At 32.4% G+C, this 26,224-nt stretch overlaps 1 protein-coding gene across 4 annotated transcripts in view; it reads right to left on the bottom strand.

Annotated features, from left to right (window-relative positions):
- Positions 1-26,224, bottom strand: part of LOC126742023 (regulator of G-protein signaling 11) — a 67,657-nt gene that overhangs the window by 37,529 nt on the left and 3,904 nt on the right. For 3 of the 4 annotated variants that reach the window (XR_007662463.1, XM_050448545.1, XM_050448547.1), the window contains exon 2: positions 10,488-10,678. Coding sequence is in view for 3 of the 4 variants with exons in the window: in XM_050448545.1 (XP_050304502.1) it covers positions 10,488-10,544 (57 nt within the window). In the remaining variant the exon portion in view is untranslated. Of the gene's footprint in view, positions 1-10,487; positions 10,679-22,085; positions 22,200-26,224 lie in introns of those variants that run through there. The other variant, XM_050448546.1, reaches the window with a different exon arrangement.

Below are 26,224 nucleotides of genomic sequence, written 5' to 3'. Positions count from 1 at the left end.
GATGAGAAAACAGAATTACCCCAAGAAGAACGTCTCGCTCATCCACGACTTTTTAGAAAAGATAAACATTCAATATTTGCATCTGTAACAGAATTGAAAGCCAAATACCCAATTCAATATTGGCTTTCAATCAAGTTTAATCCCCATCTCAAATGCACAAGAAATCATGGTCAAATATAGTATCTGTGAAAACAGGATTACCTCAAGAAGGATGTTGCTCTCATCCACGGCTTATTAGAAAAGATGTTCACTAAGCATCTGAATTTGCAGTAGAATTGAATGCCAAATACCCAATTTAATTAATGTGTATTCCTCTTCTCAAACTCTCAAGAAGTCGTGGCAAAAACTAGTATCTTGAAAAACAGGATTACCTTAAGAAGATGTTGCTGAAAGTGAATGAAAGACGTAATGAATGATGAAGGAAAGACGTAAACGTTCTCATTTACGCCTCATTACGCCACAAAACATCTGCATCTGGCCTAAAATGCAAAGTCAAATATTGGCTTTCAATCAAATTTAATCTTCTTCTCAAGATCCCAAGAAATCATGGTCAAATCAAGTATCTTGGAAAACAGGATTACTTCGAGAAGAATATTGCTCTTATCTACATCTTATTAGAAAAGATGTCCGGTAAACGTCTGAAGTAGATCTTAAAACCAATGGCGCAATTCACTATTAGCTTCTAATAAAGTTCAATCCTGTTTCAAGTTGAATCAATTTTCTGGCAGCAAAACTTTGCGCACTAGTCCCTCTATTTAAATTAACATGTAATTTCGATCTTTGTCCTTTCTTCGGTTAATCACTGTCGGAGGTGTAAGTAAGTAGCCAGTCAATACGACCTCAATTAATCAGGTTCGGGGATACGCTAAAAGTCCTTCGACAGGGATCCGTCATTAACCGGTTGATTGTATTTGCGAACCGCAAATGATTTTGAGCCGATGCCAGAATCGACCGAATATTGCGTGGGTTAATAGCGAGGGGTGTCTTTTGTTGTTGATAATGAATTTTATGAAGGGTAATTATGGAATCCGGAACGTTCGTGGCACTTTCTAGAACGTTCATTCAATTTCCGAGATATTTACTTCACGAAGAATAAAATAAAATTGTTATTAAACTTTTACAAGCCGAGGCTCCCTTTTCTAATTCCGCCCCTTTCCCAACTCCAAATGGGACTTTCCAACTATAAAGGGTTATTAGCTTCCACCAAATTATGATCCCCTTTATATCCGTCGACGTGAAGCGAAACTTAAAACCGATTTATAAGTCTAGTGTCTAGTCAACTAGACGGCTGCTCCCCGAAACAATATAAATAATTTCCTCAACTCGCCCCATCTACCCCATCATAAATCTTGTTTTTTTTTATAGGAGGGAGGGTAAAATAAAAAGGCGCCGGTAACATCGCGACTCGGGAACATAAAAGGAGGAAGTAGCGTAGTAATTTACCGCCTGTTTATTTATTTGCGACCAGGGACTCTGAAGGAAATATGTGCCCCGTTTTACCATGTTCGCATCATGAGAGATAAACTTTTATGGAAATTAGTTTTAGATTAACATGTGTAGGGTGATATATGGGCGATAAAATGGGACCCTCACATCATGTTGACGTCATACATGCTACTATACTTGAATGATACAGAGGGCGGACGGAGGACTAAACGATTTTCACTCCATATAACCCTGTTTCTCGCCAAATTAACGAAATGTTTCATATATGAATAGAAATTCGATAAAACCAAGCTTGATAGTTATGATACTTTAAATACTTGTCTAGATTATTGAAGAGAGTTTTAAGAAATTTTGGGTGGAAGATGACTATATCTTATACAGGCTGATTCTTCGGTAAATGGCACATTAATTCTTTGATAGATCAACTAAAGGATAAGTTCTGCCTTTTAAATCTGAAATCTGCTTCTGTATCTGAAAATAAATTTTCATGGTCTACGGGTATAGTTACATGGATAGTTATTTAATGCATACAATTTGTGTTTGCTATAAACCATTGTTTGAGTTTACAAAATCTGTCATCGCATGAACCGCCTATAATATCAAATTCCATGCTATACACACCAAATGGCTTGTTCCAAAGATTGATCTGATGCACGCAACCTTTATTTTTTTACTCCGTTAATAATAATATAATTTAATCAATATGTGCGGTACAATAATCATGTATTATTATGCTTGATATCGTGGCATGCATAAATAATTTTATAGTCTGTCGCATAAATCAAATCAAATAAATATTTAAAGACTGTGGTTTTCCAGTTCATGGCTCAACATAGAGCATATCAGATCATTTTTCAATTAGTTTATTTTCTAGAGATGCCGTTTAATAATAATATCAAATACTCTACTGGCGGTACAACCAAAAATCTTTTCATTTGTTCGTGTCACATATGATGATTGATGTTGATGGAAAACTGGCACTTTACAAGAATGAAATGAAGAAAAAAAAATTTAGCATCCTGTTATGTTAGACTTAAAGTATCTCACACAAAAAAAAATTGTGGTTCTTCCAGGGTTCTTTTTGAATCTGATAGTAAATGCAATTGTTGTTCGTTCAAGTCGTAACTTGGCTTGAGCTATTTTAATATTTTTTGATAAGATTGTCTGAAATCATCCTTTTGCCAAAATTGCCAATTATTTTGAATTTTCTGTCAGTACACTCGTTTCTAGCTGTGGTGAGAGTCAAACTAGTCTGGACATTTTCTCTGTCAAATTCTCTCTTAGTGGCATAGTAAAGGAGCCTCTAATAGTAGTACAGGATAGATTAACTGCACCAAAGAAATTAATCTTAAGTGACCATCAAAGTTGATTTTACAATAATTGCAACGTATTAGGGAGATCTTCTGTGATCACCCATCATTCCAAAAGAACGTAATATGATCTACTCTAGCAGTTACTCTTTCAATTAGTTCATTTTCTAGAAATGTCCCTGATGATACTATTCAACCAAATCTTCTGATGATTCTAGATTCAAAGAATTTGATTTAATAATTAAAGTTCAAGTTTATGGAGTCAGCATCTTAAAAGAACCTAATTTAATCAGATAATTTTAGTACTAATCATAATACTGATCAAGTTCACATCTCTCAAGTATATGCCAATATGGTTATCGACCTAGAAGGAAAATTGGCATTATACAAGAATAAAACTGGAGAAAAGGGAATTCATTATCTTATTCTGAGTTCGACTCAAAGTATTCCCAACTGTTAATCTTAACTAGGTACAATAATGATCCATCAAAAAATTAGTGTTTCTTCAAGATTTCTTCTACGAACTGATTGTAGTTTTTGATCGATTTTGATTTGGCTTTAGTCATATTAACTAAGCCTAGTGGATACATTTTATCTGTCAAATACTCTCTTAGTGATATATTTCAGGAGCCTGTGACAGTTCAAGATAGATTTATGACACCAATGATATTGATCATAAGTGACCATTAAAGCTTATTTTTCAAATTATTGTAGCTTATCATGGAGATCTCCTAGGTGACTTCATGATATCATTTCAAAAGACGTAATATTAGCACAACCTTCTACTCTTTCAGCTTGTTCATTTTCTAAAGATGGTGATGTTAATGCTATCAGAAACTCGTTTGGCGGTACAACCAATGTTTTTCTAATGCAGTTTCTCAAAGAGATCTTCAAGGACCAGCATTTCAAGAGAACCTAATTTGTTCGGGGAATTTGAGTACCAATTTTTTTTCTGTCAAATAATAACGGTATACAAAAGGTACCTCTGATACTAGTAAGGAGGACAATCTTATTGAAGTTATTAAGTTACCACTCAAAGTATTTTTAGCCGTATAGCTTGCCCAGATAAATTTAATGCGGCGGTCTGTGAAAAAATTAGTGTTTCTTCCAGGTTTCTTCTTGGAGCTGATTGTATGCAATAATATTTGGTGGATCTTGATATGGCTTTAATCATATTGACATTTTTCAAAGGATTATCAGAAATCATCTTTAAAATTTCCAATTATATTGAACTTCGTATCAGTACACTCATTTATAGATGTGTAGTGAGAGTCAAACGAGTCTGGACATTTTCTCACATTTTGTCACAGTGTTTTTACTGTATCGCTCTAGTGGTATAGTAAAAAATAAATTGTTTCATTCATTCCTATTCATCAAGGTAGAAACTCTAAGGAGCTTATCAACTTTTCACCTATTTGTCTGTTGTCTACTGTATCCAAATTGTTAAAGAAATTAGTCAAATATCACTTGATGACTCTTCTAGATTAAACAAATTAAACAACTGCGATCAGTATACTCCAATTATAGTCGATGCCACTTACAACTTTATTTTTCAACTGTATAGCAGGGATAACGATGATGGCGTTTCCGCAGCTGTCTTTCACGATTTATCAAAAGCATTCGATTGTGTGAGTCATAAGATTCTACCGCAAAAACTAGAACTAAATGGAATAAAGGGCCTTGTCTAGGTTTACTTTATCCTTCAACAATTGTAAGCAGTGCGTTTACGTTGGATCTTCACGTTCCGAATATCGTTCAAAAGCTTGAAGTGTTCTAAGGGCTCTCTTTTATCAATTCTCTAACTTACCTTAACATTTAAGGAAAATTCACTTTATTTCCTGATGATACTACCATCTTGTGCCATAGTGACTTAGGAAACATTCTAGTGGTAAAGTAAAACAGCCTCTTATAGTTTTAGAGGATTAAAATATCCTAGAGGATTATTAACACCAAAGAAATTAATCATACAAATTTTTGCAGCTCAGGGAGGTCTTCTGGACTTCAAAAGAACTGTGTAATCTAAGTTTTTTGGATATATTGCATACATGGAGAAGTTACCTCACTGGAAACGTAATTCTTCGCAGATGATTCAGAAGATCCAACGTAGAGCACATTAGTTCTACCTAGTTAATTCATGATTTTATCTACTTCCTTGATAAAATTGATTACGAATTAGCATTAAAATTTATTTTCTAAGCAATGCTAGCTTAGAAACCCCCTAGAGTCAGAATTTTTGAAGAACTAACTTTATTTATGGAGAACATTGTTCTACTTCAAATACAAGGGAGTTCAAGGTTCTTATTTTAGTTTGACTTAACTATAGCCGCAAAATCTTCCAAAGTTCCCTTTGTTATCACCCTTAAAAAGGGTCATTTGAGATGCAATAGCCATATAAAACTAGTTCAGAGTCAGTTAGGTGTGGTTTCGATATGGCAATAATAGGGATGATTATATATAGACTGTTGTCTCAGTTGCTATCAATAGTTCAATCAAAAAATTAAATCAATGATTCTCAGGAAAAATTACAATTTTCCTTCTGAAAAATGTTCTTTGGTTGGACTTTCTATAGACATCATTGTATTCAGATTTTGAAATAATTCTATGGTTGGAACCTTTGGTGTGACACTCAAATCACAAAATAGTTTTACCACCATACTAACCATTCTCATTTCGTTAGCGAAACACGTGTCGAGAATACAGTCTTTTGGTTAGTGATAAAACTGTTTTATGATTTGAGATCTTGAAATCGTTAATGGTTAGCTGTACCTTAAGAATTAAATTGTAAACATACATTGATTGATATACTCGTACGTACACGTGGCGTTGATGACAAATCATCTTTTCTAATAACGTTATCAAGTTCTTACATAGATTATTTTGCCACCATCAATCTTATCATTTCCTATCCGAAATCCATAATAAATTCCACCGCAAACAATATTATTTATCTATTAGAAAAAAGCAAAAGTTATCTATCAGATATGTTTTACCTAATGTTACGGTTTACTCCATTAAGCAACAAAACAAAAACGCAGCCAAACCGAATCGCAGTCATTAACAGCAATAAATCTTTCACATGATGGCGCAAAAATCCATTCAGAATAACAGGAAAAGCCATCAATCAACCTGAAATAATGGAAGCGTTGGAAATAATAAAAATAAAACCGTTCATTAGAACGCCGAATTTATGTTTTTCATCCGAGGGATCTTTTTGGCACATCTGAAATTATTTCTTTCCGATATTCACTGTCGGTAAATCAGGACATTTTTGGCACAAACAACGTGACTTTTTAACTTACAAGCAAATTGAATTTTATCTGTTATTTCTCAGCCCGTTCCGGTTTAAAATAACTCACATGAACGAAATGGAATTTCTTCCTTTAATCCGATAGTCTATAATTTTCCTAGGCAACAATAAACCCGTAGCTAAGGCCCCCGAACCTTCAAGACCAATTTAAGCCTTTGATTTATTTTTCGCTTGCCGGGACTTAATGTCGAACAGAGAACGCCGAAAGGTTATATTACGAGGGGGTAGTTTTCGGGAAAGTCGAGGAAAGAAAGGGTCGAAAATGGGGCTAATTCAGAAATACGGTGCGCCTTGACGTCGCGACGCCCCACAAATTCAATTGGATATGAGAAACCTCGGAGCTCTTTTACTTTTGCATTTTTATTATTTTTTTGCTTCTTATGTAAGACTTCGTACGACGGTTTCACGGCTCTTTAGATTTGGCATAAAAAGGTCATTTTGTTCTCAGCAGCAGTGAGAGGAAAAAGAAGTAATTTTTTCAAAATTATTGTTTTACTTTACTTCCTTCAAGGAATATCGGAATATGAGCTTTACTCTCAGTGGCAGCTTTCTTACAGCGTTTTCCATTTGATGCACTGGTGCGCACTGGTCTCAGTTTTCGTATTCCAGTTGTTTGAACCTTGCAAGTTTTTACATTCCATTTGAAAACCACTGCATATAATATTGCACCAAGTGCATGTTTTCACGCATCTTCGCCGGGAGGTTCGGTGGGTTTATTTCAGTGTATTTATCAAATACAAAATATGGCGGCAAATAAAAAAAGCCAAAAAAGATAATAGTATGTTTAAACGTATCCCTCAAACTAAAATGAAAAATTTTTATAAAAGAGACGTTTTAGAAATTTTGGGTTGCATATGGTATTTTATAAATATTAGAACAGCAGCGAATAAAATTAAGCCTACCTATATAAATGGAAATGATTTGCCAACAATTACACTTCAAGCCATATGTGATTATCAAAAATGTTTTAAAAATGTCTTCAATTAGTAACAAGCTGCAAAATATTTACTGCGAAAATGGACAGAACAAATATCAAATTTTAGGTGATGGTGCATATCCCATCCATGCCCATGGTAACTGACTCCATACAAAGAGTATGGAAATCTGAGTCAATAACAGAAGTTGGATAATCAGAAATTCTCATCAACAAGGTTTCTAATTGAAAACTCATTTAACATTCTTAAAGGGAGGTTTCGTCAGCTTTTGCAGATGTAAAAAATTTTTTATAAATGTATAATCAATTGTTGTATTGTGTGCATTTTTTACAACGATAAGCTTGATAGTTTAGAGGTATATATTAAAAAGAAAAATAGTCAGGAAACTGATAATCCTGCAAGAGAAGCAGAGCTTCATCTAAAAAAAGGGAGAGGATAAAAGAGATTTTTGAATGGTTAGTTTTCTATATAACCTATAAGAAGTTAATAAAATTTGACATATAAGTAAAACTTATTATTTTTTAAGGGCTCTACTTTTTTTTATTTTTTTTGGTATTGAGTTCCACTTGCACGCAGTAGGATAAATAGGGATTGTAGACTCCCTTCAATAATTGTCATTGGGCATATTTCAATTTTTTTAAAATAGGTAAAAGTAAAATGTGACCTTTACATCATTTGCAAACCTACATCAACTTAAACTACTGTACTGCTTGCAAGTACGATAAAATAATTGTCTTATTAATTCAAGTCTTTCTTTGTGACGGCTCTTTTTTCTCTTGTTTTTTGTTCCTATATTTCTAACAATGTTTCTTGTATTGTTTTTACTTTTCTTTTCAATTTAGATATAGATTCGGAACTTGAAAATGTCGTAAATTTATTATTCGTCTTATTTTTTTTAGAATAACAATGACACTTGCTGTACCCTTAACATCTGATTCCTAAGTCATCAATGAATGCTATTTGATTCAACTCATTTTCATAAGGAACCTCGACCCGTTCTGCTACAGATCTTCAATTATTATTTTTTAAATAGTTTGATTCCAGCTTGAAGAGCAACTTTATTGCAGTCTAGTTTTTAATTTATAAGCCAATTTTCAACCTAAGATCAAATTTTTGACACACCTCAATAAAAAATCTCTAATACCTTAAAAGTTTTATTAGGAAATATTTTGAACTGAAAAAAACGTACTTCCGTAACTCCGTTATAGATATAGAGTTCATTTCCAAGGAAACTCTTTTATTAAAAATTTGAATCGGCAATGTGCAATTTCAGTTTTGAAACTATACAAACTCATTAAATGTTAAAGTAGCTTTCCTCGTCGATTCCGTTTTTAGAATTCGAATTTTCATTTTTCGGGTTTTATCCGTGACAAGTTCAGCGAATAGCGTGATATAAACAGCTGATAAAATAAGTTTTCTTTTCGAAGAAAAATTAAATAAAAATGTCACAACTTAAAATATATATAAATAGACAGAGATGAAAATATTTGGATACTCACACTGGAGAGAGAACAAATATACACAAATATAAAAAAATAGGTTACCTAAATATAAGCACACAAATTTTCCGCCGTATCAACACGTACATACGTAAACGTCGAGCGAGGGATTGATGATTGGACAAACAAATAGTTTGAGGAGTTTATTGCTGAAATTTGGGTATTTTTTGCTTAGGAGGAAAGTTGATTTTGGCATAGAGGTATACTTTTGTATCTAAAAGAATCTCCAAAATATTCCTTCCAGAAAACGAGAGAGATCACAACAAAACCTCTATAAATCTGAATATGTACATAGAATAAAAAGTAAAATGTTCCTGATGTAAGATTTTATTGGGATATCCGAGGAATTTTTTAATACTCTTAACTGATACATCCTCAGAACATACTTATAAGAATATCCCAAGAAAATCATCAATAATCAAGGTTACATAGAAATCACAAGAACCTCCAAGGATTGCTCAATGCTCTCTGATATATGATATGCTTGTAATCTTTTTTATGAATTTCTTTATGTAACTCTGATTAATTGGATTAGGGACCCATTTTACAATGTTGTAAGTCCCCAAATTATTAATCAAATACTCGCTGTGGTACTCAAAGCAAATGAATAAAATAAAGACATTAATAAATAAAAGACACCAATTTTTTGTATTCAGCGTATAATTAAAAATAAAATTTGCTGCCTAACTTATCAAAGCCACAATCTTTTTTTATCATTATTTTTTTAGCACATCTTTGCCTATGGTTTTTGTTAAGTACCAAACAAAACGAAGTCAACCTCTTCCCGATAGAAGTACCTAGAAATATCACAGAGAGGATCCAAACAGATTGTGGACATATAACTCCAAACGCTGTCGTTTTAGTCAAATACCAAATATTAATAAACGTATGTAAACACCCACCTATATACTTTATTGACATTAAATCAGTAATTTACTAAAATTGCTTAATAATAAATTTATCATCTTTCTTAATAGTATACGTGCTGAGCTCTTCTTTTGCTTGTTACATATTTCTTTAATATCTGCCTTTACATTCATTCCATTCCCACTACTTCGAAGCGGTCAAAAGCAAGCCCTATTCACAAAAGAGTCGATAAGGTAGAAATTAGTAACTACAGACCTGTAACAATTATTAACAACTAAGTAAAAAACAGACTATCCTTCTATCTTGTTGCTTCATAGCAATCAATCTAGTAATTACCAAACAGACTATAGCTGAATATCTCTGGATAACTCATCACAACTCGATATTACCTATACAGATATTTCAAAAGCATTTGACAAATTAAATCCACAGAGTCTGTTGTATAAGCTTAAGCTATTTGGTCTATCTAATGGTCGTCTATTGTTCTTGAGTGCATGGCAAAACAGAACGATTACAGTTTCTATCAGTGGCATTGAATCAGGTGAATACCTCTATTTGATATTTAATTGATATATGTATCAGACTAAATTCACAAATACTTTTTTATGCTGATGACCTTAAAATCCTCCTTTAAATAAACTAAATAAATGTTTTTCCTTATCAATGCCAGACTCCTTTCAGAATCTTGCGAGTGACATTTCGCAATAAACTGTCCATCACCAAGGCCTATGAACCAGTACATATATCCAAGTCAACCAAGACATTTGGTGTTATTTCCAGGCTGAGCTGTATATTTAATAATGCAGCTACTCTTAACTGTCTTTTCTTATCCTATAGATCTAGGTTAGAGTATGCCTCGATAGTTTGGTCAACTGAACATAATCAACAAATTGAGGACGTTAAGAGGGTTCAGAGAAGGTTTGTAAAGCTGCTCTACTTTAAAACTTATGGTGCTTATCCTTCTCAGGTATAGCCAGAGAAAAACGAATTTATAGTACCTTGTCAATCATGTATACTAAATAAGTAAATAAATAAAAACATCGTTCATTTTAGTTAGTTCATTCAAGTTATAATTAATGAAGGAATTATTGATTTTGAAAAATGTTAATTTAAGTATACTTACTTTGTCAAAGGCTTTCGGCCTATGGCATAGTCGTTGCTCCCGATGGTCCGGCTCCATGTGTGAGCCGGCGGGCGGAGGGCGGAGGGGGGGCCGGGCGGCCGGGCAGGGGCGCGCCACCTTAGCCGAGCTCCATGGGCGAGCTCTGCCCCCGCCCCATCACGCCCGCACTCACCCCCACATACACGCCGCCACTGGAAATAAAAAAAACTTTATTTAATATTCTCAAAGGTCATGTGGCGATTTTACTGATGTTAGTTTCATATGAAAGATGATGAGTTTCTGCACCAAAGAGGTCCTTACCAGTTTCCTTGTAAATACACTCGTTTTGAAGTTATTGAGTCGCTTTTCAATGATTTCAAAAAACCTTGATATTGTCAAAGGTTTTGCAAAAATCTAAATATTTGAAAAGCTGATGTAACGGGTTTATTGATTTTAATTTTACATGAAAGCTGGTGAGTTTCCTTGTGAATAAAATTGTTTTGCAGTTATTGAGTCGTTTTTCAATGAATTGAAAAAATCTTGATACTGTCAAAGGCCTTACAAAAATCTAAATCGTATAAACCCAAAGGATTCCGTTTAGAACCATTTAAACAAAAAGGCTCTTTTGGGGTGTAATATCAAAACTGTCAATAAAAACCCAAGCCTAACTGCAAAACGCCTCTGGACAGAAACTAATTACTTGCGGATCGTGACATATCCGAATAAATGGCGCAATAATGACGTAAATAATTGTCATGAGGTCGGAGCGGGGGAGGAGAGTTAGAGCCCCGCTGTGGGGCTTAATTACGCGCCCTATCAGTTTCGTATTTATAGGGAATGAATCTGGAATGCCAACGGGGACTGTCGAGCAAGTTTTGTTTTCGCCCTACAAATGGAAAATGGGATAATTGGATTCAGATTGATGTAAACAAACGCACGAATAACGGAGACTATGAGTAACTAAGCCACTTTAGCCACAGACTTCTGTAGCTGGCTGTAATAATTTAATGTACAGGAATGATTTTGGGGAACGAGGGTGTTAGTTTTGAAAGGGGTATAATATTCTTGGGTAACTGTCTGATTTATGATGTTGAGCGGAATAGGGGAGCAGCTCAGGAAGTATTAGACAAGAAAATTCTAAGTCAAAATAGATTAAATGATCTACCAAGCCCCTTATATAATACCCGAAATGAACTATATGAAAATCTTAAATAGGTTAAGATTTAATGTTGAAAAATGTTGAAAGTGAAGCCAATAAATAAAAATTTCTCCATTAGTGGAAAGGTCCAAATCGATTTCCAGAGTCGCCAAATTTCCCCCCGAATTAACTAACAAACTTAACCGTTTCGTAACTAACCGGAATCGAAAAGTTTACTTTTCCGATAATTAAAGGCTCGATCGTCGCCAACGGAGCCAATCATTCCAAAGGGCGAGGAAAACAGACAGCAATTTCCGCCACCGGCGTCGATAAATCAGAAAACTTTTCGTACGACTCCCCCTTATGATTGTCTGTCTTTTTGCTGATAAATTTTTAGCCTCCTGTATCAAAAAAAAAACTGACAGGATAGATTGATAGAAGCCAATAAAGTTCAGTGGCTTTCTTTTCGTCTCTTTTGATTTTCCCACTATAAAACCTTTATTGGAGTAAAGAAGGGTGAAAGTAAAGTCTGTTTTTAGACTTTTTCATTGAGTTTAGCAATGGACCTCAAAGTGTAGCACGCATAATGATTCCAGCCCATTTAAGTGATAAAGCTTTTCGTTCTCCTTCTTTTTCTCATAATAGGATGTGGTCCTATTTAGTCCATTGCGTTTAGCCTCCTTCGGAGCTCTTCCTATTGTGATGCTGACCTACAGCTTTCGTACCATCTCGTGGATACTCTGTCTGCCAATCTTCGCGAGTTTTTACGATATGTATCACTTTGCCCATCTTTCATCTCGCATTGTTTCCACATGGTCCCTCCAGCATCTCTTGAGTGTTCTAGCCCAGCTTAATACATCCTGTATTTCTAAGTTTTCTCTGATATCCTGGTTTCTTTTTTTATCCTTGAGGGTAACACTCTTGATGGTTCTTAGTATCCTAATTTCGGTCATTCTCATTATTCTTTTCGTTGCTGATGTTTTAGCTTTACTTTCTGTGGCATACGTTAAAATAGGTCTTTTTGTAAGTACTGAGCTTGTTTTTTATACTTATTATTTTATTTCGCTATATAATATCTCTTCGGTATCCGCTGACTGTTGTTGCTTTTATGGCTTTTCACGCTTCTGCAATAAGGTTTCTTTCACTTATACCTCCACTCTCAGAAGGTTGAATCTTGTCACCTACTAAACTATCTTGTTATCATCTTCATTCTCTAATATGAGAATGGCATCGTGAGAATATGTCCTCCTTAATATTATCATCGTTTTTAATATTTTTCACGATTTGGTCAATAATGATGTTGAACAAGGTAGGACTAAGACTGTCACCTTGCTATAGGCCCGTATTGATTTGCACTTCCTCAGACACAGTCTATCGTTCGTTTTTATTCTTCTTCTATTGCTGCTGTTCAGTTCTTGAATAATTCTTTCGTATCGGTAATCGATGCTGTTCTGATATAAAATCTTGATTACGTCATCGAGTCGAATGCCTTGGTTAAGTCCACAAAAGAGAAGCAGCGTTCACCGTTGATCTACTGGACTTAAATCCTTGCTGTTCGTAGGATATTGGCACCTTTTTAGTAAAGAGATTAAAGAATGAGTTCAGTAGCGATTTCTAAAGTTATTGGGGTTACTTTTCGTTCCTTATACACCTATAGGAAGATACATTTACTTTTCATTCATTTGGCATGGTTCCGAATCTAATTATCTTTTTAAACAGTTTGGTGAGTTCTCTCTGTACTTGCATTCCCTCATAGATGATAAGCTCATTATTGATAATATTGCCACCGCATATTTTTTCGGTTTTTCAACTGTGTTGTCGCTTAAACTTTCTCTATTATTTTTTCATGTTCAATGTTATCGTTATTTGGGAGAATCTCTATTCTTAATGCGTTTCCATGTGTTTCAAATGTTTCATCCATGTCTCCAATTTAATCTATTTCACTTTCATCTCTTCCGTTATCTGTTCTTCCCTATTTCGCACCATTTTTTTTGTGACCTCTGTCTAGATCTCGCTCCATTTCAGTTTAGAATATCTATTTTACGTAAAAAGTAGACCCTGATATCTTTGTTTAAAGTTATCAAAACCTCATTGGACCTCAAAACCTGGAAAAAAATTTTGCTTCAAAAAACTCGATCTTTAGATAGATACGCATTTATTGATCGACTGTTACGAATTCTTCAATTAGATTTATTTAGGGGTTACTGGCAAATTATATTTTTCGTCCAGGCAGTCGATGTTTTCCTTTTTGACCTCAACTGCCTAAAGACAAATAAGAATTTTGTTTATATTGAATATAGAATTGAATATATACTAGGTAAACCAGCAGTTATTTCTGTCTTCTTTCTTGAAAGAGTTGAACTGACTTGTAGGCAAGTCTGATTCTCCAAGAACAAATAGAACCAATGGATAAATTTATCTCTATTCAAGGTAGTTACAATAACAGAAAAACTTCCTAGGTTCAACTCTTGAAAAGACTGAGAGGATTTTTCACTTTCCTATTCTTGTAGAATCTTCTTTGTGCCACAGAAGGTATAGGGTACAATCTACTACTGCAAAAGAATTAGATCCTAATGGGCAAAAGTGGCTCTAGCTCAGAAAGTATTAGGCCCACAAAACGGTTCTCTTTCTGTGAGTATTAGCTCCATTTAACCATTTTTTGGCGTCCGATCATTTTTTTACACAGACTCATCTATATGCCTCTCTTTAATATTGTAAACAAATTACAAAAAAATCTTCATTAGCTTGGAAGCTACATCCAAATGTACTTTAAAATATCAAATAAGTTTTCGACTAATTCGAAAAACGACAAATCTAATGAGCTTTAGATCGTGATGGGCAACAGTGACTCTAGCTCAGAAAGTATTACACCTACAAAAATGGTTCAAGATGTAATTATTCCTTGGAAAACCCTCTTTCTGCGAGTATTAGCTCTATTTAGGTACTATGAAACGTTTTCAAGTTAAAAAGTTGAGAAATTTTGTGGAGAATAGTATGCCGTACCAAAATTATTGTAGCTAAGCCCATTTTTGGCCTATGATCAATTTTTTACACAGAGGCATCTACGAAGTCCCCATTTCAATATTATAAAGAAATTACAACAAATCTTTAAAAAGCTTGGAAGTTACATCCAGAATAATTTCAAGTTTTCAATTCATTCCAAAAACCTCAAGTCTATTGAGCCTTAGATCTTGATGAGCAAAAGTAGTTCTAGCTCAGAAAGTATTAGATCCAGAAAAATTCTTTATATATAGAATTATTCCTTAGAAAATCAACTTTTTGTGTGTATTAGATCCATTTAGGTACCCCGAAAAGGTTTAGTAAAGAATTTTAGTAAAAATATGGTGAACCTTGTTGTAGTTAATCCAATTGTTGGCCTATAATCAGTATTTTTACACAGAATCATCTGTACAAAGAATCTTTTTTAACATTATAAAGGAACTGCAAAAAAATGTCAGTACCTTAAGTAAAGTCAAATAATAATTAAAAAAATTACAATTTTGAGACCCTTTTTTATACATAAAGTTAATTTCCAACTGATGCACTGTCAACGGCAATAAATTCATCCCTATCCTAAAAATTAAAAATAGAGTTTAAATTATTATTTTAATCTCAACTTAAAACATTACTACACCACCTAATAAAACAGGACTAAAAATCCCAAAATCTAAGGCGCACTAACAGAGAAAATGGGTCAAGGGCATACTATGAAGGTGCCCTGATTTGGCTCCACCTTGCTCTTAAGGTTTGGAAAAAGCACATGCATCCTTTACAATTTCTTGCCTATGTAAAATACCTGTGGCTAAAAATAATTGATTTATGAGTTCACGGGTACTAATAAAATGCTTGAAAAAAGTGTGTTTAAAGTTTACGTAAAATTAATGGTCTATATATCACATAATACGCAATAAAAGTTATATCCAATGTTCCCCTAGAAACAGTTAAACCCTGCTATAAGCGTCCCAAAGGCCACAAAAGCCTAAAACTCATTAATATTCGTTGGGCTTTGTAGCTTATTCTTTTAGGCTTATAACCCATGGCTGGAGGACCAGACACGCTCAGCCACCCAATAATAATAAAAATATCAACCAAAAGCCCCCGGAAAGTTAAAACTTCATTGTATATTCTGAAAGTGGCCGAAAGTTTACCAAAAAGTTTAGGAACTTTCCTTTATATATGTATTCGCCAGGAATTTTTTGGGAGAAGTTGTCAGTTTTATTGAAATGTGCTTGAGGGAAGTGGGGAATCGCGTTCGGTAAGTTTTGGGGCCTCTCTGGTAGAGGTTATATATTATTTAAAATATTCTCAAGAGTATGACGGAAGAAATATGTTAGAACGATGTGTGAGTTCTGAACTTTAGGTGCTAGTGTTAGTAGTATTTCACCTTTTTGCCAATAAGAAAACTTTATATATTGATAAATAAAAAACCATGGGTCAGAATATCAGAGGGTATCCCCTCGGATAGTCTTAGATGAAATTAACAACAGCTTGAAGGACATAAAGAAAAACAAAACACCAGGAGGCCACGGAGTTTCACAGATTTATAAAATCTTCATAAGAATCATTTTTCATTAAGGAAATTTTGTCTCTATAAATCAAACGAACAGGCAGGATTTGCATATAGAGTACCATAAACATTTGGTGCTCATTTTCTTGGACTGCAAAAAAGCTTTCGATACAGAGTACCATCGTAGTATGCTCTAAGTTCTCGGGTATTGTAGAATCAACCATCGTTACACCAAACTTATCGAGCAACAAGTGTGCAGCGAGGTGATGACATTTCTCCTAAATTAGTTACGAACCTTTTGAAGCACATGTTTAGGCATTCTAAGATCGAAAACATTGGTGTTAATTTCAATGATGAAAAGTGAGCCATTATTACTTCGCCGATGAACTGGTATTAATTGCAGACAAATACGATAAACAAGAAGTTAGATGAGATAGAGAAAGATGAAAATATTTACGGAAGGCATATGTCTAGCAGTGAAGGATCTATTTGATAATGATTATGACGGATTTTCGAGTTTAAGGATTAAAATAATTCACCCTGTATTATCTTGCAATACAACGATTAATTATTAATTACTTGATATTGAATTGATTAATGAGTGTCATATTTTTTAGGACAATAGATTGATCAAATATTTAGTATTAATTATGATTTGGTACACATCCAAAATTTATTAAAAAAAGACAATTTATCAGGAGCAGATGCTATGAACTTTCTTATCTGCACAGAGCTTTTGCATAAGAACAGACTTCTGTGAGATATCTTGGTCTACTGTGATCCTGGTATGACTTCTACAGATGCAATCTCTATTGTTCTCTCTCTTTCTTTATTTACTTCTGTGTTCATTTTACAGAAGCGTGCAGTTCGATATCTGTGCGGGCTTAATTTAAGGGACTCATGTAGGCCTTATTTAATAAAGGAAAATATATTGACTCTCCCATCAATTTTTATCCTTGAGACTGCTTGCTTAATGTATAAAAAATATTACTCAGTATTTAACTCTGTTAACTTAAATAATACCAGGACATCTTTTAACATAAATTTACCAATACCTTCTACTTCTAGTTTGACACAAAATTCAATTTTTTACAAGAGCAAAAAAATATTTAATCATATTCCCTAGTCATTACGGAAGATTCAAACATATAGCAGGTAAAAACAATCCTGCTTCATAAGACATTTTATAGCTTGGAGGAATACTTCACAGAGCATTTTTGAACTTAGTTATGTTTTAATATACACTATGTGATGTCTATTGTTTGAGTTTGTAATGCAAGTACTGTTTAAGCAATAATAATGGACATATTTAACTCTTAGGAACTTCTCAAGGAAATTCGTAAGTGGAGGTTTCTTCTATCAAAGGCTTCTTCAGGGACATCTCCGCTTCATAGTTACATTATATTGTTTGTATTTCTAGTGAGGAATTCTGAAGTTGGATATTTTCTAGGTTAGCATTATTGTATTATATATTCAAAAAGCTCAAAATTTGGGGTATTTAGGTCGGCTTGATTGAATAAAACTTTAGGATATATCCAGCCTGCCAATATTGATTTGGCTCTGAAAAAATTGAAAATTAGGGTTATTTCCAGACTAATTTGACCTTAACAGATCCGCAATTAATGGAATATTTATTGCGTATTTGCCCTAAAAAGATTCAATATTCAGGTAATTTCTATGTTGGCAATACTAATTTAGGCTTAAATAATTGAAACCTCAGGGTAATTGCAGACTGGCAAAATTGATTGGGCCTTGAAAAATCACTTGAGTGAAAACCTTTAATGAATAAATATACCGAAAAAAATTAAGCTTTAAAAAAATTGATGGGTTTAATACTTGTTGAAAAATTGATAACTTGACAAATAAATTCTCTTAAAAATTAAATTCCTTCCTGAAAACAAACATGAAGATTATTTTATTGAAAAAATTTGAGGTGTGTATAATCAAAATGTGTTTATTTTTGACGTGTTTTAAATGCAACTTAAGGAATAAATGAGAAAAAAATTATTACAATGTATTTTTTAATGTATATTAAGGAATAAATTTTAAAATGAAAATAAGAAATTACCCTGAACAATTTGAAGTATATAACAAAAAATTATTTGTCTTAGTTTTTAAAAATTCCTGAAAAAAAATACATATTCCTTATTTTTAAATGCTTCAATTATGTGATAAATAAAAAAAACAAACACCGTAGATTTTAAATAAAATATACAAAAAAAACTATAGTTAATTATTCTAAAATTATTGATTAATTATTGGCTATTATAATTGTAAATGTAGGCATGAAACATTCAAGAAAAAAAAATAATTAACCATTTCTTAAAATGTCGACCTCTGAGAAACTAAAAAAAATTAATTTAACCAAGACCAAAATTTGATTTTAACGAACACATTTTTAAATGAAATTAACTCTAGACGAAAATGTGTGAAAACTTGGAATGTATGATATTTCTACGTTGACAGTATTTATTTAACCTTAACGAAAAGTATATTTCTTATATTTAAATCCCTATGTGGAATAATTTTTTTAAATAACTTTTAAAAAATCTGATCTTGATGAATAAATGATCTCACATATAAGATTCTTGGTGATATGTATTAAATAGCAAAATTTCTTTAAAACAGCATAGACATTAGAAAACTTGGGTGATGAGTCTCTAATGAATAAAATTGTGTGAAAAAAATTAAAATTTACCATTATAATAATTAGGTGTGTGTGCATAATGAATAAAATTTCATTAGTTAAGGAAATTCGATGTGTACAGCTAAAAATGTATCTTTTAAATTTGCCAATTGCTAAACAAAATCCAAAAAGACCTGAAACGAGTATTGAAATATAACTCTATAATTATTTAACATTCATGCAAATTTAATCCCCCTACTATTTTCACAATCTCATATAAGAAAACGGTAATGTCACTGTAAATTTACTAAAAAAGAAACACACCCTCATCGATCAAAACCTCATACATAAAACACGAAACTTTATACCCGAGCCTGTGGTAAGCAAGCGGACCTGACATATAAAAGTCCTAAATAAATGATCAGCTCTTTTAATGCAATAGTCAGAGGGTCTACTGACTCCAATATTGATCACCAGTTTAAATTTTTAATCGGTTTCTGGGGGGAAAAAGTTTTTCTGGCCCTTCACATGCAGCTTTTACTGAATAAATTTTAATATATAAAGCAAGAATGAGTATCATTTTATATAACTCTAGTATAGCCATTATTAAGTTACTTCTTGTATTAACCGCATGATAGAAAGAGAAAGGAAGAAATTTGAGGAAAAAATTAATTATAAACAAAAAATAAGAAAGAGTGTTAGTTCTGCCTTATGTCAGAAGAATAAGAAAAGGAGGAGCGATGAAGAAACGAGAAAATTAATTTAGAGTGAAAGAAGAGACGACAATAAAGGAAATTTGAAAAACAAGTTACGTACCATACACAATAGATACAAAACTCATAAAAGTCATTTATTTATGACCATATACTGAAACCCTGCAATACAAATGTACGCGGTATGCAAAAGAGACTTAAGCATGAAGCTCGGGACGTCTAGTGGTGACCATTCATATCCCGAATGCCCGTAATATTTTCCCCCGGGGATTGTTCCAGTCCGTCCGTGTATTACGGGGCTGTAAACATCGGGTTTAATTTCGCGAAAGCCTAATAAAATTCCACGCCATGCCTCTAGTTATATTCCGGGTCCGGAACGTAAAATATTCGGGTGTAATATGAGGATCGATACATCATCTGGATCTTGGGAATCCGAGCACCAGTTTCGGATCACTTTCCGGCTATAAGCGGCCAATGGGTAAGCGAGAATGAGTTGAGCTGATAAAGGGATAATGTTCGTTAAGGTATCATTTGTATACATTGGAAAATTTCGGATATTTTAACAATAAACAACACTCGTACTTACAATCAATCATTTCCGAGATAAATATCATAATAAATGTAAGTGGATGAAAGTGTGGATGCGTGTTTCTGATTGATGGATCCAATCGATGTTATTTTAAGAAAATTACTTTTTTTATTTCCAGGCCAATGTGGGAAGAAAATATTTTTTTAGTACCACCGGCTTGACGGAGCTTTATCACTGCTAAAGAAAAATATAATAATCACTTAAAAGCTAATAAACAAAAAACCCATAATTTTTTTCCAAATCCGTGAATAACTTTTTCATTGATTGAAGTGAATATATATTTTACGATATAGTGATAAATATTTTACGAATAAAATTCAATTAGACATAAATATTGTAAACCGATAAAGAAAAAAATATTTTTTTTTACTTATTTTCTATCACCGAACATTTATAATTACTCCTGAGATAAATATTTTAACATCATCAAGAGAAAATTTATTTTTTTATTTGGTTACTGGTAAACAAAAAATCATCGTTGGGATGAATATTGTATCATTTGAAATAGGATAAAAGGAACTAGTGACTTCTTATTAGTACAACGTCTAATAACCCCAATTGAGATAAATATTGTATTTTTACAAATGGAAAAAGAAAAACAAAATGTTTTTACTAGTTTCGCGTAAAAAATCTTGTAAAATCATTGCCGTGATAAATGTGTTATTTTTGCAAAGAAAAACTGGAAAAATTTTACTAATTTGATGTCATATTAAAAATCACTGCTGAGAAATATTTTCTTGGATATTTCATCAGCATTTTGTTGGAATATACTCGTTTAAGAGGTCATACGTACTTTTTTTGTCTTTAATTGATAGCCCTTATATAAAATCACTACTAAGATAAATATTTTCTTATCTACATGTCACTAAAGATTAACTTAAAATATATTTAGTTATGCCTGGTGAATGACCATTACTTACAATCACTGCTGAGATAAAAATTATGTTATTTTCCAAGAGGAAAAACATTTTTTAGCGGAATGATTACGGGTTAATAAATATTTTATTATTTAAATCATTTAGAATTAGTTGTAACATTTCTATGCGCAATTCAATTTTAAACAAATCAATAATTAATTCGTGAATAAATAAATGTGAAACCAAGCAAAATAGGTTTCCTTAAGCTTCTAAAATCACTACAGCGATAAAAATTGTGTTTTTCTTAACTGAAAGATTAAAGCAAGCACATATTTTTTCACTAGCTTAACATGAACAGTCCTGGAAAATCACTGCTGTGATAAATGTATTATTTATTATTGCCAAAGAGAAAATGCGTTTTATTTACTGCCTTTTTATTTACTATAACAAAAAATATCAATGAATATGTTGTGAAAAAGTGTATTATTTATCATTTTACAAACGTACTAAAGGAGACCTCACTATAAGAAAACCCGTACTTTAAAATCACTACTGAGATAAATATTTTATAATTTTTTTCTATATTTATAATCTATATATTATGTAATCTATATAATATTTTATAATCTTTAAAGTGTCTGCTGTGATAAAAATTACTAATTATTAATTTTTCGTTATTTTTTAAATATTATTTAGTGATACCTAATAATAATTTATTAATTTGAAGCCAATAAGGAAAAAAAGCAATTTTCACATACCCTTACTAAAAATCACTTCTGAGAATATTTTTTTTAATTTTAATAAAAATTAAATATGTATATCAGCAGTGTTTTTAGAGGTTAGTTGATTCAGTATAAAATTTTTACGGTTTTCTAAAAGTTTCAACCCCTTTACGTATTTAGGAGTGTATTCTTATAAATTTCATGTTTCTTTTGGGCGTTGTACTATCTTTTAATAGTAAATCTTGTTTTAACTAGTAATCTAGAAATTCTGATAGTAATATTGATTTATAGGCTTCTTGAATAATAATAATTAATCACCTAGAATCAACTATAATAACATTTTTATTCACAATTTATCTACATTAAATAAATAATTAATTAATGAATAAAGCAATCTGACAGAGTGCAGATTATTTTTATATAACCTCCAATTGGCACCTTGCAGTAAATAAATAATGTCTACTTACACATACGTATAAACCGAATATAATTCCTATTCATTAACACGGTTATCTCTCAATATAAAGTAAATTATTTCTATTTACTGAGCCATATTCGTAAGTGATACTACACCTTAGGTATACAAAACGTATAAAAGCCTAATTGTTCCCCGGGCAAATCTAACTAATTATTGCTCCAATTAACGTTAACAGCAGCTTAAACGACGGCAATTTACATGCCGGAGCAATGAAATCTTACGGAATAATTTCGTCTGATGTAGTCGTTTGTATAGAAACAAGGCACATCTACATAAAAACATTTAATTGTGCCCTTTTAATGAGATGTGAGAAACAAACATATTTCATATAACGGTTTCCTCGGGCCGCTTTATTATTTTTATTAATCCTTCTCTAAAAGCTAACGACCCTACATAATGGCCTCAAAGAGAATTGCTCCGCTTCCGTTCATCCCTTTATCTGTCTATTCGTTGAGGTCGAATTCTAACTTCCACCCGATCTGATCCATTTTTCATCCCGGATTACATCCTTGTATATATCGAAAAATTGGCAGGTAATTTTGTTGTTATGGATTTACACGGGTAATTGAAAACGTGATGTAATAGAAATTATATTTATTGGAAATAATTTAAAAAGCATCCATTTCTACTTGTTTATTTTTATTATTTCCGAACATACTGAAATTAACTGGAATGATTAAAGGTAAATCTACATCCAAAAACTAATTATTGTTATTAAGAATTTTTGACATACAATAAATACAATCCCTTCAGTACAATTTTACCTTTGTGGGCAAGAATCCATTATAGGAACACACTTACTGCATGTACACACTTTTTATTGACAACGTCAAAACTTTAATCAGACTTGCGTTAAATGTGGTTTAATTGTTTCCAAGGTAAACAACAAAACTGATTAAAATGTCACGAAATACGCTCCTTTTAAAGACTAATTTGGAAAGCTTAGATATTTATACATGGTTTTATCGATAGCGACTAATAATTTCAAGAGAATATTGACAGTTAAGGCAAACAAGTATACAATTTCTAGAAAATTTAATCTACCGGGATTTACAATAAAATAACCTCAATTAGGGCATAAATGAGGCTCTGAAACAAGACGAACTAAACGTAACTTAAACTACAAAATATAAGGAAAATAGTACAAAAACTATAAGAATAATAAGCAATATCGATATTTGCAGGCATTATAATTAATTTTCTTCCTGCTTCGACTAATTAATAAAAACATCCTAAAATAGACAAAACTGATGGCGCAGAAAAGTGAATCAATCACAGAAATTATTGTAATAAACCAGAGTTAGAATGTTTGGAAAAACTTCCAATTCTTAAACAACGCATACGTTGTCACCAACCTAGAAAGAGCCCGAAACTATTTGAGCGGTTACTCTAATATTCTGAAATAAGCAAGTAATGACCTCAACACCCTGGAAAAAATTGACCTGGAAGTGCTACTGTATGTGTACTCCTTGGAGAGTTTTTTACTAAGCTGAAATATACCAGAAGTACCTTAAAATGCGTGGAAGTAAGAACCAGTAAACCTTTTTCATGATTTTTAACATTTTTCGACTCCTTAATCGAAAATTAAACGAATTAATCTTTTACATCATTCAAGGGAAATACTACACGAGGTTTTTAAAATAACGTATTTTTTTGATACATACCCGAATGAAGGAAAGACAGACCCCTATTCTTCTATTTGTAACTGGTTTCTGGGAATAAAAAATCTTGGTCCTGATTTTACAGAAAACACAGGAACAAAAATCCTTAAAGAAGAAGTGAATCATACCATTCAACAAAAGTGGAAAAGTAAGAAAGTCCTAGCAAACCCCTAAAGTTAGTTGGTAGTATTGTTGATCTCTTTATTGTTGTATATAGGACAGGCATCATTCCTAAAGAGTGGCTCCAATTTACATTTTATAATGCTACTAAAAAACCCAAACGGCAAATGTTGTTCTGAGTATCGAGTGATCTCACTGATGAGCCTTACACTTAAAGTTATATTGCGGATTATTCAGAATAGAATTTATGCTAAATTAGATACTGAAATAAGTGACAACCAGCTAGGGTAGAAGAAAGAGTATGGATACAAGGGAAGTACTGTTTGGATTAAATGCACAAATGTTTGGACGTGATTCAAGATATATACATTTGTTTTGCAGACTTTGAAAAAGCGTTTGACAGACTTCAACGCGAAAAATGAATAGAAAGACTAATCGCAAACGCTAAAGTTAGATTAGATGACTTTTATCTGAAGATATAAAACTACATCGTGCCGTTCGTCAAGGGTATATCTTGTCTCCTTTCCTTCTCAACAACCAACAAACAATCTTTAAGGAAGTTCTTGCAAAAGGAAACGAAGGAATAAGAATAAACGATCAACAATTTAACGGTTTTAGATATGCCGACGAAGATATGCAGAATCTGCTGCAAAGAATAAATGACTTGTAAACGATATAGGCTTAATATGAATTTAAAGAAAACAAAGTATATAGTTATTACAAAACAACAATATAAAGATAACATTTTAATTGAAAGAGTCCAACAGAAGCTGAATTGTTACAACAAATAATATTCAGAATTGAGATAGCTAGAACATCTTTTATCAAACTCAAGAAGTTTCTTTGCAGTAAAGACATAAACCTAAATTTAGGGACAAGAAGCGTGATGTAAGTGAAGAAACGTCTATTTTCTGACATTCCGGTAAGAATCATCAAATTTTCTGATAATGCTACTTTTTAGATTGACTTTAATTTAAAAAAAAAGGCCTAAATTAAAAATTTCCCATTAAAGCATGCAGAATTGTCTCCTCAAAACCTCTCTTAATGTCTAGTAGCACTTCAACGGTGTACATTTCATGCCTTTTACAGTATTTCGTAGTCATTCAGCGCTTTTTAAGAGTTTTATGTGGTGCTTTTTTACTCAATTATTTGCAAATTGTCTATATCTACCTACGCTGTGATCTGGTTAAACATATAATCGTATAAATTTTCAAGAACAAGATTTATTGAATTATGTGACAAGAATTTAATTTTTTTTATGAAACACAGGCGAACTGGTAAAAGTGGTGAATTATTAAAACTTTAATTGGATTTTATCGAACTCGAATATGTTTTTTGAAATTGTACAGTTGCAGTATAGAATGGGATCAAATTGATCCCACGCAATTGCATTTTTTTTGTCGACACTACATGTGAAATAAAAACTTGAAACTCATATACCATTATAAATCTGTACTATTAAAGCTAAACAGACGAAAATGGTAAAGTTAATTAAAAAAAAACCTCGTATCTTTTAATCACTATAGTAATATCAAACAACGGAGATATTATATATAGGAAATAATCAAGTCGAGGCAATCAAGAGTTTTCTATAAATAGTCTACGTAAATAGCGAGAAAACGTAAATATTTAAACACTAAACTGTACAGAGTTTACAATTTTGGGAGTCTATAAGTTAGATGTAGAAATTCGATTTTAAAAACGTAGACACGCGCACTGTTGGAAACTAATATATGAATGATGATTTATTGTTCAATTCAGCAGAAAAGCAAACGTCTTAAATATGTTTTTTAGCAGCACATTTTTGGGCTGAAGGTATATTTTGTAGAGTTGAGAGATTCAAGCATTGTCCAAGGAACAATGAGAAATTAATTGCCAAAGTTGTTAATAAAGATGGACCGCAGAAAACTGATTTTTTTAATTGAACTTCTTGACCACTGTAATAATGATTGATTATCCGTGTTTAGTCAATTGAGTGCTTAGTCAATCATGATTAGTTAAATTGAGTTTAAATGCAAAACAAAGTATATTTTTTATTTTTTATTTTAAACATCAAAGTGCAACTATATATGTAAAAAGTTAAAGAGTTTTCTTAGATGTACATAATTACTAAACAAGCAATCGTGCAGACTTTATCCTGGTCAACACATGTAATACGGCCCAAATTCTTAACTCAAACAGAGGCTTAATTATTAAAATACGTTTAAAAAAGTATCAGTTCACATGAGAAAAAAATATAAAAATGAATAAATCTAATTAATAAAGTCCCACCCATCGACCTTAGCAAACAGATCTATAAACGCTTAAAAACGCCTCTTTTAAGTTGCTGACGAACCAAAAATTGACC

Source organism: Anthonomus grandis, chromosome 11, assembly GCF_022605725.1.
Source record: "Anthonomus grandis grandis chromosome 11, icAntGran1.3, whole genome shotgun sequence".
Classification (NCBI taxonomy): domain Eukaryota; kingdom Metazoa; phylum Arthropoda; class Insecta; order Coleoptera; family Curculionidae; genus Anthonomus; species Anthonomus grandis.
This window is presented reverse-complemented; position numbering and strand designations above follow the sequence as displayed.